At 39.1% G+C, this 13,010-nt stretch overlaps 1 protein-coding gene and 1 long non-coding RNA gene across 4 annotated transcripts in view; one reads left to right on the top strand and one right to left on the bottom strand.

Moving 5' to 3' along the window:
• The window catches only part of LOC131378645 (uncharacterized), a 17,807-nt gene continuing 4,797 nt past the window's right edge, over window positions 1-13,010 (top strand). The window contains exons 1-2 of one of the 2 annotated variants that reach the window (XR_009208300.1): window positions 1-82; window positions 152-237. This is a non-coding gene — a long non-coding RNA (uncharacterized LOC131378645). The remainder of the gene's footprint in view (window positions 83-151; window positions 238-13,010) is intronic. The other variant, XR_009208301.1, reaches the window with a different exon arrangement.
• AQP9 (aquaporin 9) overlaps window positions 11,727-13,010 on the bottom strand; it is a 26,201-nt gene continuing 24,917 nt past the window's right edge. For both annotated transcript variants that reach the window (XM_040077455.1, XM_040077456.2), the window contains exon 7: window positions 11,727-12,993. In XM_040077455.1, the coding sequence (XP_039933389.1) occupies window positions 12,834-12,993 (160 nt within the window). In that variant the 3' untranslated portion in view covers window positions 11,727-12,833. The remainder of the gene's footprint in view (window positions 12,994-13,010) is intronic.

A 13,010-nucleotide genomic window follows, 5' to 3' on the forward strand; every position in this document is an offset into this window, starting at 1 on the left:
AGCCCAGCCCCCTGCTGGGGCAAAAGGCTGGTGTGGGCAGGGTGCCAGCAGGTGTTCCTTGGCCAGTTAAGGGCAGGCACAGGTGAGGCTCATTAGCCCCAGCTGAAGCCTTGTTAATAAGCCTGTGTAACTTATACTTGAGTATTCTCAGCCAGGTGTGTAAGGATCTGGTATTGTCTCTGGAGAACTGCAGCTTTTTTCAGACACCAAATCCTGCTCAGCTGCCTGAGGACACAGGTATGTACATTCAGCTAAAGGCTTTAGCGCTTCCAATTTTAAGAATTTTTGCTCCAAGTTTTCTTCCCTCCCTTTTGGTCATAGCTGCATCTTGTTTACTTTGCCTTTTACCAAGTGTGGCTGGTCAGGCTGAAAAAGCAGAGAGGAGGTCTCCTGATTTCACCAGGCAACTGCCAGGCCTGATAGGGGTATCTGCTTTGTGTGCCCTGGGTTTGTATGGCCTCACAGCTCTTTTAAAATACATGACAGATTTTGAACCTTTTCTTCAGAAGCAATCATAGTTTTAGGGATCTCTCTAGGTCCTGTGGATTTTAGCAAGCACCTGACTCCTTTTTGTGGCTTGCCTTCTGCAATATGGGCACCTAAACATTGAAGAGACATCTCTATTTTCTTCTCGGCCTTGCTCTTGGATAATGGGTAGGCCTTTTAAAAAGTGTCCATATTACTTCATTTGTAGTCACAGCTTGGGAAATACTTTTCATTTCATGTAGAGGAGTACTTGATTCATGGTCTTGACTTTTGAAAAATTCAGGAGTAAACTATAGGCTGGTCATTAGAAATCAATTCAAACTAGGAAATGAGATAAATATGTGTCACTTATATTTCAAAACTGAATTGACTAGCTCTCTTGGATTTGAACTCAAAAAGACCTGAAAATTATAATCAATTCATAGTCCTGAAAGTACTGGTTGGTTGGGTATTTTCCCCAATAAGAGAGTGAATGTGGTATTTGAAAGTGTCTTGGAGGAGGTCAAATATGGCTTACATGTATAAGAGGGGTTAAGTAAACTGTGTCAAGATTTTCTGCAACATGTTTCACTGAGACTAAAACTTGTCATCATGTCTTTATAGGCTAATGTTTATAAAAGGTACAAATTACTTTCAAGTGGTGGCTATCTGCTGAAGGTTAGCTGTTAAAAATGCTTCCCTCTCTGTTTATAGTTTTCTAAATCTGGGTTGTAAATGGAAATGCTGGTAACTCCTCTAAGCGTTGCACATTTTCAAAGAGTTTGACTGAAGTATACTGTTGATGCATTCTTTACTGCTGACAGTATTGGCTATTACCATGAGAAAACCAGATTAAATATTGACTCCCTAATTTTAATTTCTGTGATTATAAGCGCACAACTACTGAAGTATGCAAGTAATTCGTGTAAGTCTAGATCAAAACAATCTAGTATGCAAGGAGTGATCAATTATCCTTGATATGTGCTAATTGCCAAGGAAATGCAGTTATGTCCTAGGAAGTATTAAGATAGAGAAAGTAGGTAGATGTTTTATGTGTGCCCATGGAGAGCCCCATTTAAAACTTGCTAAAATCAGTGGGCTTGCTTTATTAAAGTCCTAAATTATTCTGCTGTATCAATTCCTATAGCAAATATGGACCTAGTTAAGAAATAGTGACTGCGTTTCAAAACCATCCCACTGCAGTTCAAAACTGTCACCCTACAGTCAGCTCCAAATGCTTGGGCAGATTTTGGGGAACCTAAACACCCTAATGCATGTCTTGAATTTGAAAATACTCAGTCAATTTGATATGACTCAAGTTCTAGAGCACTGTTTTTATTTTCTAATATGAACTTCAAACAATGGATATGCAGGGTTTTTTATAACTTGCAGAATTCAGAGAATTTTGGTGTATGTTTTCATACTCATATGTATTTCACATCATGAATGTTTGCTTTTAATTGCTTTTATAAAAGCTAAGGCAAATTTATGAGAATGACTGTGATTTGAGTTTTAAGTCTTTCTCTGGACATAAGGCAAACCAAAACGAACTTCTGGATCACAAATGTGTAGGTTGCATTGCACCATTGTTTTCAGCTGCCCTGGGAACTCATTAGTTTCTCATTATATCTTTTGTCTAAACATCATTTTCTATCAAGTAATTAAGTGATGAGCTTGTGATCCTGTTTCTCATAGGTGTATGCTTAAGTGTATATATGATTCTTTATTGGTAAGGGGGACTGTGGAAAAACATTGTTCTGACTAAAAATCATGAGCTGATAAAAAAGGAATTAGAGTGACAAGAAACTTGTGTTCTCACAAGATCTAATACCACTTTGTAGCAGCATTGGGCAATGTGCTAAGACTATACATTCATATACAGCTTTTGGTATTAGTCTGCAAAATTAAGCTACCTTTTCTCATAGTATAATCAAGACTTTTGATAAAATTTCATTTTCATAGTGCTCCTAAGATAACAAAGATATAGAACACATGTCTCAAGTGATCTTGTTTTATAGCCTGGTTTATGTAATTTTTATTCTCCTTGGTCTCTGGAAGTTATTTTCTGGCCATGTGTTATTGTTTAATTCAGTGACTTTATGTATGGACTTGCTTTGCAATTCCTGGGCTCCTATATTTGCTTATTGTAACCCCTATATATAAACTGCCTAGAGACCAGGAAATGTCAATACATTGACATATTTTAAACACTTTGTCCTCCATGATGTAGTGTTCATGTTTCCTCTACTGTTTTAAGGCAACAACTTCAATACTGAGAAGATACAGAGTTTGCAAGGCTGGTGGTAAGGCAGTTAATAGCGGAAAAACTGTAAAATATCACGTGCTGTGCTTTAATTCTATTATCAGAGACTCAAAAGAGGAAAACTTGACCTCATTGCAGTTCGAATATTCTCTTTTTGAGAAATTGAACAGGACAATGTCTTGGGGTTTTGTGGAGCTTTCAAATGTGTAAAAGAAATATAATTTTGGATGAAGACCCAATTTTAACTCATCTTAAGTAGAGCCCATAATTTTGGCCTGGCTATCATTTAAACAGTCATGCTTATATATACACTTAATTTATGTCAGCTGCCTGCTTTGTATTTAGTCTATTCTGAATGTGGGTATGCAGAAAAATATTACTCAGGATTCATTGGAAAGTGCTTTTTTCCAGAACAAATCTTGAAGAAAAGAGTTGCGTGTAGGTTTCCATAACTTGGCTACCAAATTCAAAATGTCATTGCAATTTGTCTGTGCCCATTAGAAATCCTCATCACAGCTGTGTCTGATGGCTGTCTCCACCATTTTGTTGGGCACTTTTGTTGTATTCTGGATATGTAAATAATTTTAAGGAGCTGTTCTGTTTTTCATGGGCAAACCTTGCCTCTCTAATGTTTTTGGCCCTTTAACACTGCAGTAGTTATCCCTTTGGAAAATCTCAGATATTGACTAAGGAGTAAGCCATTAGACCAAGTCATTGCATACCTGGGATATTCTGATGCACCTTCAATAACGAGCATTTGCTTTGTTGTCAGGATTTTATTAGGGTTCTCAGGAGGACAAAACAACCAATCCGTTTAACCAGGAGCTTCCCAGCATTTAGCTCACATTCCAGTGTGGATCACTTTGCCATGTTCTGGCTCCTTCCCTGCAGCTCCATTAGCTGGCAGCTGGTGGTATAGTGGAAGCAGCCTCTTTCCCCACAGCCTCTTGCATAGAAGAGAGCAGCTACCTTTGTATCTTTAAAAATACTTCAAAACGGGTGGCACTTCTTTATTTAAGCACAACAAATAACGTAAAAATAGAACTATAGCTGGAATGTAAGCTATTCAACATGAATTAATGTGTTTGTTAAAAGTCTAGAGGTTTTTGATGGTCTTGTGAGATACGCATGACCTTTTCATGATGCTCCCTAGAGATACTGGTCATCCTGTCCAAAAGCAGCATGAAGTTTTTCAGGCAAACACAAACAATGTTATTAGGGCACTTTGAGCCTGGTAATGGGGTATTGAACATTGGAGTCCTGCTCAGATGGCCTTTCCAAGTATACCACAGTTTTCAAATATTGTGACTATTGGCTCACTTAGTGCAAGGGTCTTATGTCTCTAGATATAACTAGGTTTTGTGTTTTCAGTGTAAAATGTAAAGAATAATTTTCTTCTTTTAGTAAGCTTATGCTATGTGCTTCTCCAGGTAACAAGGAACTGAAAATCTCTGCCTGAAGCACCAGTGATCTCAGTTTACTGAAAACCCATTCAGTCACCAAAACCAGCCTTTATGCTCAGCATTAGTTATAAACTCTATTATATTAGCATCCTCAGAGAGATCAGGGACTGCAAAAATGGTGCGGGTTAATATAGCTCCCTTACAACAGCAGGCTGAGTTCAGGATTGAGGATTATGGTGGCGTAGCACAGGAAAGCTGTGGTCATTATCACCCCAGTACTATGGAGTCTCATCACTGTGCTTAGCATCACATAAACACATAGCAAAAAAATGTCATCACTCAGTCCTTACATCCTAATCACTGTCCTCACCACTTGGGCACAGAGGACCTGAGTGACCCACGGGTGGCATTTCCTGTGTGCATGTCATTTGCTCACTGCATTTCACACTTACTCTGCTGCTGTCTACAGAAGCCACAACTCTGTGAAAACACAGTAGATCTTGTTCTTACAAATGACTTTTTAAAGAGCTGTTAAGATTTTCAAAATGTCCTAATTAAAACATTCAAATAAGCAAGCAGCCAGATGAATACATAGTCTATGTACTCAAGACGTAGACAGACAAACAAAATGTTCAGACTTAATGTGATCTTGCCATACTCCTCACACTTAGAGTGTACATTTTATGTCAAAATAATGTTTCTCTAGCATTTTTAGCACTGTGTCACAGTCTTGAAAAAAACTAATACAGTAACTAATGGTGATAAACAACATCCTGTCCAAATAAAACTTAAAACAGGCTTTGCTTAAAAAAAAATCTAGTAGTGGGTATGGGGCTATTATTAATACTTACAAGAGCTGTGGCTTTTGATGCATAACTGACAAAATAATCTAGATGGTGCTGCAGTGTTGATACTCTGAAAAAAGTGTTCTTTAAAGGGCTGTCTTTCACTGGGAACTTCTTTGATGGGTAAATGCTTATGGCAACAGCCTTGACAACATATATTCACCTCTTCTGTACATGTCTAATACCTGTTGGTCAGAGATGCTCAGCAGACAAGTAATGTGCCTGAGGTATCTCCTTATGCTTAAATGCTACAATAGATTTCTCTTTTTTTTCAGTCTAAGCTTTTATCTGGCTCTCAGAACAGCTGGACACCTTTAGTCAGCACTGAAGCCCTCCTAGGTAGGCTGGTGGTCCTCTTCCTCCATAGCAATGAAGCTGAGGTAGCACTAGAGCCTTTGTGCTAAACACTGCATTTGATGCTTAAGCTGCCCTGCAGAGTAAAGGATTGTTCTGACACTGAAAAACTTCCCCAAGTCACTGTAGGAGGAAGGTTTGTGGGATGAAGCCCTCCAGAGCTGACTTGGCTGCAATTTTTTTAGGAGTCTGGTGTGTAACACTTTGCTCTCCCACAGCCCAACACACCACATGCCTGTGGGGAGTGTCACTGTGTATACCAGGGCAGAGGAGGGAGATGATCATGAAGGAAGATGTGTTTATTATAAGACCACACAGGAAAGGACCTCCTTTGTGTTTATTTAAAAATAAATGTTGAAGAGTTGGAACAGATGAGAATACCTACCTTCAGGAGCATCAGTGAAAATGATGACAGTAGCAAAGTTCATAGCGAGAAGACTGTGGTGTTACAAATCTATTAAGTTTGAAAGTAAAAGAAGCTAGTTATTTTTGAGTATGGTTATATCAGTCATGATAACATTAAAACACCATCAGAGATGCTCAGGTCATAGCTCTTTTACAACTTTTCACTTTTCTAAGCTGTATAAAGCTTCTGTTCGGGCATGAAGCTAAGTTGTTTGTATGTGTGAAGAGAGCTTCTGACACTCCTTATTCTCCCTGGATAACTACACTCTGAAGTTCAGTTAATATCTTTTAGGAATATGTTTGCCTCTGATTTTCTAATTGCTAATGAAATTACCTGAAGCCAGATGTACAAAGCACAACTCTGTCAGGCTTAAACACTTTCTATCCCAGATCTGGGAGGCAAGCTGCTTGTTAGTGATTTATGCATCATATCCTGTAATACAGTGTTTCTCAGGGTCAGTCTTGCACAGCAAATAAAATCCACCAATACCTGAACTACGTCTCTTGTGCTAGGATTTCCCTAGCAGAAAATCCAAATCCTGAGTACTGTAGATCTGTCCTAGTGAGATAATTATTGTTCTGCCAGGTTGCTGTAAGCAACACATCTGATCAAAAGCAAGTGAAAAGAGTGTAATTGCTGGTTGAATTGTTGGGAGTCCAGTTTACTAGCAGTATATGTTTTGAAATTGCATGGAATCACATGTGTTTTGAAATCTGCCTTAAAATTGATTTTGTCTTTATGTAAATGGAATATTTTGTGTGGAGTCTGATGCTCCTTGGATGTGAAAGACTTATGCAAGGAGCTCAAGAGAGAACCAGAGGCCTGCTGCCAGTTTTATCAGAAAAGCAGGTAAAAATCTTGGAAGAAGAAAAGGCTATAGGTCCACTTTCAGGTGTGGTAAAACTTTTAGGTAGGTTTTGGTTGTTTTAAAATGTATAGTCGACTTCCTGTGTTGAATTTCAAAGAACCACCTGTGATAGAAAATGGGGCTTAAAATGGCTTCCATTTTAAGGAAGGATTTTGTCTTTTTGTGTCAGAACAGATTGAAGTGTGTGTGTTCATATCCATATTTTGTTCAGCCATCATGTATTTTCTTGGATTAGAAGCCTCTGAGGTGCTAATGGCCTGTGACTTTGAAGCATTCATAGCTGTGAAAACAATGTGGTTCTGTATCAAAGTTTTTCTATTCTGCTTTCTTCCTCCAAGACCTGCTGGAGGAACCTTTGCACTTGCTTCATCCCCTGAGATTCCATGGCAAGCTGGCAGCTGGATTCAAGTCTCTATTTGTGTTTCTGATAGCTGTTCTACAGTGCAAGCATCTTCAGAAACATGTTGATTTTACACCCTGAAACTTGTGTGCCCCCAGGGGAACACACGTGTATGAGATGAGTCTCTGTGCACTGAAGGCTGACAGGCTCCGTGCCTTAGGCAGCAGAATGGTTGTGTAGCAGGAGTCTCCTGCAGCGTGTAGCCTTCAAACGGTGACATCTTGAACATCTGAGATGGAAATGAAGATGGAACAGTTTTTGTCTTTATACTGTGTGGCTTTAATGGAAAGGTCCATACTGCCTCTTATAAGCAGTCACAGGGTTCACAGGACTGGAAACTAAGTTACAACTGTGCTTTCCCTTTTCTCCACTGAGATTCCCATTCTTCCCCCCGTGCCCCACCCTTGATTTTTACACCTCCCCACTCTTGTGTCAATAATGTAAAGGGGTTCAAGTAATCAAATTTTGTTCTTCTGCTATGGAAAATACCACCACCACAATTTAGTGCCTTTATTATAAAATAAATTAATTTTGTAAATCTATTTAAAAAGCATTAACAAAACACCTGCCTCTTTAATTTAGCAGCTCTTGTTGCCAAGCGTGTGCTGCTGCTTGGGCTTCGTGTTTGTTGTCTGATGCCTTGGTCGTGCTACAGAAAGTGTTGCGTCTGTTCAGTTCTGGCTGAGATTGTTCATTTCCTTCTATTCAGATGCTGACTTTTCAAGTCTTAACATATTGTTTACTTTTACTGCTTTTTCATTCACAGCCGTGTTTATAATGGGAAGGCAGGCAAGGCTTCCTGAGAAGAGCTGTGCAGTGAAACAAAGTACTGTTATTTCTGAGGGTGTGGAAAGTATTCTTCACCTATTAGACTATTATGTGCCTAATGCTGAGGGAATAATAGCAGTGATGTACCCAAACTGGTCCTCTTAATGGTACTGAGAATGTCAGAATTTGCACCCAAGACATACATGTGTGTTTGATATGTGATTAGAAATCATTGCTGATGTAAACTGCTGAATATTCAATTCCCTGTCTTAAAGACAATTGTGGAAGGTAGTTGTGGTCAGCAAAGAGAAAAAAAGTATATAAACATCATATCCAGCTTAGTACTATATGGATTTCTCTAGTATTTGATTCAAATATACAAAGAAACTCCATGGTAAAAATATTTACCTACTACTTTTTCCTCTGAGACTATGCTATTAGACTGTGCAAACAAGCGAAGGCACTAACATTCACAGAACAATAATTAAAAATATTTGTTTAACAAGTCATAAGTGCAAAACAGAAGACAAAAATCCAAAGTACTAACTGGTGGATACTGCATTTTTTCCTGGATAATCCTGGGCTATTTTTAATAGTGGTTTGAAAAAGAAGGCTTTTAAAATTGTGCATGTTTTAAGGAAGCATTCACTTATGCAATAACAATTGTACTAAGCAGAAAAAGAGCAGCTGTTACTGGAAGTTAGTTAATTGTTGTATTTTCCAGCACAAGGGTTTTTTTGGTGGGAACTGTGGAGGAGAAAAAAAAATGCAAACAACTGCCAAAAAACCAAGCATGTGAGGTGAAACTTGAATTTGCTCTCATGAGAACTTTCTATGATTCATAAGTAACTGAGGAAAGCATGCTGTATTTAAATCTCTGGAGATGTGCTGTATGGAGACAGAGCACAGCACACAGTGTTGGCAGAAGAAGGAACGGAGGACAGAAAGTCACAAAGACTGGTAGGGAGGGTAAGGCTCATCAGGATGGATAGAGGATAAAACGCCTGCTGCCACTTCATATGCTTTTGTTGGGGTTTTTGTTGTTGTTGTATGCGGGGTTTTTGTTGTTGTTTCTCTTCTGTGGCTCTAAGAGTAAATGTGAAGCACCTATCCTTTCCCTTGTTCCCACAGGGCAGGTTTTCCTGTGCTTTTTAAATGAAACAAGCAAAGCATGCCCCTATTACAATTCTGTAGAGGAGAAGATGGATAAATTAGCTGGGGGCATTTTGTAAGCCCCACAGGCCAAACCTGATGTGATATATGTATGCCTAAAAACAATCTCTGAAGAGGGACTTCAGCAAAATATCCCACCTGGGCTCTGGCTGTTGTCAGAGCAGTGGGAAAGCTGTGGCAGAAGGTGTCCCTGGGCAGGCTGCAGGCAGGAAGGGCAGAAGGGCCAGGACAGGAGGCCATGGTTGTGTGGGTGCCTCTTGGCCTGGCACTGCCCACTGCTCTGCCTGGCACTGCTGCTGAGCCACTGAATCTGCCACAGGGGCTGTGCTCTGGGAATCCAGCTTGTTAGTCCATCTGTTCTTCCAGCACAAGGCTGTAAAACATTGTAGGTCATAACAGGCAGCTATTTATTTCCTAAGTCCTTAAGTGCTAGAGGAGGGATTTCTTTTAAATATATAAAAATAGCACTGGAATGCATTTATTAGGAATTGACTGTATTTATTTTGAACCACAATATTTGAACATCCAGATCCACAGACAAAACTCCAAGAAAGTCCAATGTCTGCCATGCTCTTAGCTTGGTTCTCTGATCACTTATCCTTGCCTCTATTGCCACCCATTGTGAATAATTTCACTGACTTCAATAAAACAACATGCAGTAGCCAACTTTTAACTCAGTGCCGTTTGCAGCTTTCCAAAGTACTCCAGTACTAAGTTTAGCTGTAAAGAACAAACACATTGCTCCCAAAAAGAACAAACCCAAAATGAAAGTTGAGCAATGCCCTGAAGTTAATTTCTTTCAACATTAAAGTCAAGGCTGGTTACTATTAACTCATTAATCAAAACATCTTTCAGCTAGAAAAACTTGTTGCCAACTGTTATTATTGTTTAAGTTTAATATAAGTGTGACCACTGAATATCAGTTGATATTAGGAAATTGCATAGTTCATGCAAAGTCAAAATACTTTTTTGTTTTTTTATAAAACACCTGATATCTGTATAAGTTTATGGAATGAGGTGATTGTTATTGTTCCCATTACATTATGGAGATACTGGTCATGGTTCTGTAGTAAAGATTCACCTGAGGTTTGTCCCAAAAAGCAGGAATTCATTCCTTGAAATTTAAATTGTCAATCAGAGACAGGTCTGTAACACCTTGTTACTGAATGGAATTCTGGCTTTTGTGAATCCGGGATGAATTGTGATGTTAACACCGTGTGTCCAAAGAATTTAAAAAATATTGAATGATTAATTAAAATTTAAATTCTTTAAGCAAGCACAGAATTGATAACAGTTTGAGACCACATTTAAGACATTGTTATGCTATCATACTAGTATGTCACTGCTTAAGATTTGCATGTTAATAACTTCAGACAAGTAAATGTCACTCATACAGAAATTCTGTGCATAGGAATGGCATGAGTAGGAGAAACAAGATTTTATGTTTTATAGACAGAACATGTTGTGATCAAAAGGATTTTGAGAAAATGAACAACTTTATGTACCTTTGCTAATGCGCAGGCAAAAAGCGAGTGTGGGCTAGTCCCTGAGTAGGCTGCATAAATAAACTGTCCCTGTCTCATTCCTGACCTGTGTTCTCCTTTTTCCCATGTTTTCCATGGTGGATTGAAGAAGCAATATAGTGACGCATATGGAGCCTACTGACTATGCAAAATTCTAACACAAGTGATGACCTGCCCCTACCATTTTGGATAAAATTGGCTACTTCTGGTTAAATAGCTGTTTATTTTTATTTTCTGCAGAGATATTCCATATTAGATGTTGGGGTTAGTGGAAGAGTGAGTGCTTTTCAGAGCTGAGGGCAGCCCTCAGACTGTTTCTGCCTCTGTAATCCCTCTCCAGACATAGAAGTTTGGGAGTGCTCCTGCCCCAGGGATCACCAAGGCGTGGGAGACAGTGCTCACTGCGAGGCGTGGGGTAAAGCAAAGGATCAGCCTGCAATGCATTTACACCCCATCTTGCTTTATGTAGGGCAGTTTATCAATATGCAGGACAGAGGATCGAGCTTGTCTCTGCTGCCAGCAAAAGGTCTAAAATTAGGACTAATTTTCACATTTTACTTTTGATTCTTCTCTGCTCAGACTGAGAACGATTTCTGTAAGCTCTCCTTTCTTGTTCCTGAGATTCTCCAGCTGGTGATACAAGGATGCAGTCAAATGTGCATAGATATGACAGAATTTAACCCACAGCAGAGACATACTGAATGAAATGAGCACTTTGCAAAGGGCTGATATGACTCTGGGCAGCCTGAGTTCATTACAGTTATGTAAATTCTCTTAAAAACATAATTAAAATTGGAATTATGCTCCCCCAAGTATACTGCGATATGTGACTTGGAGCTGCAGCATGCAGAGCTTTGCTTGACCTGCCGTTTCTGTCCCTTTGCTGCCATGAATTTGGCATGGCATCCCAGGGAGGGTGATCAAGACAAGCAGTGACAAAGGCCTGATCAGCCCAAATGCTGAGGCAGCTTCTGACCACGGTATTTTGTAAACATCTTCTGCAGATACTGCAGGGGAGTGCACGGCCTATTAGTGGCAACTCAAAGGACTCCTCACTTCAGGAGTGAGATCAGGAATGTAGTGTGGAATTTGAGAGAGCAGAGTTACAGGAATCCAAAGGGAAGAGCACCCTGAGATGAGTGAACTGAACTGGTGCTCTGAAGTTTAGCCATGAAAGCTCAGGAGCATTGCTGAATCGGATGTCTGTTTATTCATGATCACCACCACCAACCATGGATAGATGTACACATAATAGAAATAAACTTTAACTGACTACATTTAATTCACAATGATTAAACAGGAATAATTTCATTTTCAAGGCTGGGTATTTAGGAATGGGTATATGTCCAACCATTTCTTTATAGTGAGAGAGAACCCACACATTAAAACTGATGTAGATTTGGCCTTCCTTTGGAAATTCAGATCTAGGACTTGCTCTGAGACCAGTTTCTAATTTTAATTACTGCTACCACATTAAAAATTGCTCCCACAATGCAGATGAAATCCACCTATGTAAATCGGCAGCAGCAGGATTCTTTAAAACTTATACAGACATAGGCTTTGTGCTGACCTCTGCACAGCATCAGCCTCTTGCTGGGCCATCTCCACAGGAATGAAATGTATCCCAAAAGCACAGCGGAAGAGATTCGGATTAGTATTCTACATAAGGCATTTAATATTGGGTAGCATAAAGGTCAAGTAAATAGTCTAAAAATAACTAAGCATTAATGCTGTGAAGACCCTGTGTAGAAGTTACACTTTCCTCTTTGGTGCTGATCTTACAACAGATTTTACCTTTTGTGATCATATTATGAGTTACTAAACCTACTCACTGAAGAGTTGATTTCTTCCTGATCAATAGTGGCTCCATAAAATTTAGTAAAGTTATTTTAATCTGTTTCAAATGGAATTTAGCCAATTTGGGTATTGTTTTAAATGTTTAGGAAAGCCATTCTTAAGAAGTGAGTGATGCTCTTGCATATTAATTCAGAACTGAACCCATTAACTAGCTCTGCATGCAGTTTTGTATCAATATCTCAACTATTTTCAGTTATTTAGGCAATGTAATTAAGATCATTGAGTTGAATTAACAGGTCAGCATATCAACTCACTGCAATTGCATCTAGAAGATAACCTGATCTAAAAGCCATGTGAAAAGGATATTTTAGCCTTCCCATACTCAATATACCAGTATCGAATGTGATCAACCCAATGTTTCTTGGAAAGACTTCAAAATTGAACTTCTATACAGAGTTTCTGCTTTGAAAGGTGAATTTCTAATTGAGGCATATGGGTTTCATACAGTGGTCCAAACAACCATTTCCATAAAAAACTGCGCAACAAAATGGAGAAAATTCTTCACTTCTTATGCCATATTGGTCAATTCATATTTAGCATGCCCATCATTTTCTTCTGACTGATGATCTGAGTGATGCATTTCAATAAAAATAATATAGATCATTGCTCCAAGCACACCTCCCAGCATAGGTGCAACTATAGGAACCCACCACCAATTATTACCAGCCCTGTAAAAGACAAAAAG

Source organism: Hirundo rustica, chromosome 13 (assembly GCF_015227805.2).
Source record: "Hirundo rustica isolate bHirRus1 chromosome 13, bHirRus1.pri.v3, whole genome shotgun sequence".
In the NCBI taxonomy this organism is placed as follows: Eukaryota; Metazoa; Chordata; class Aves; order Passeriformes; family Hirundinidae; genus Hirundo; species Hirundo rustica.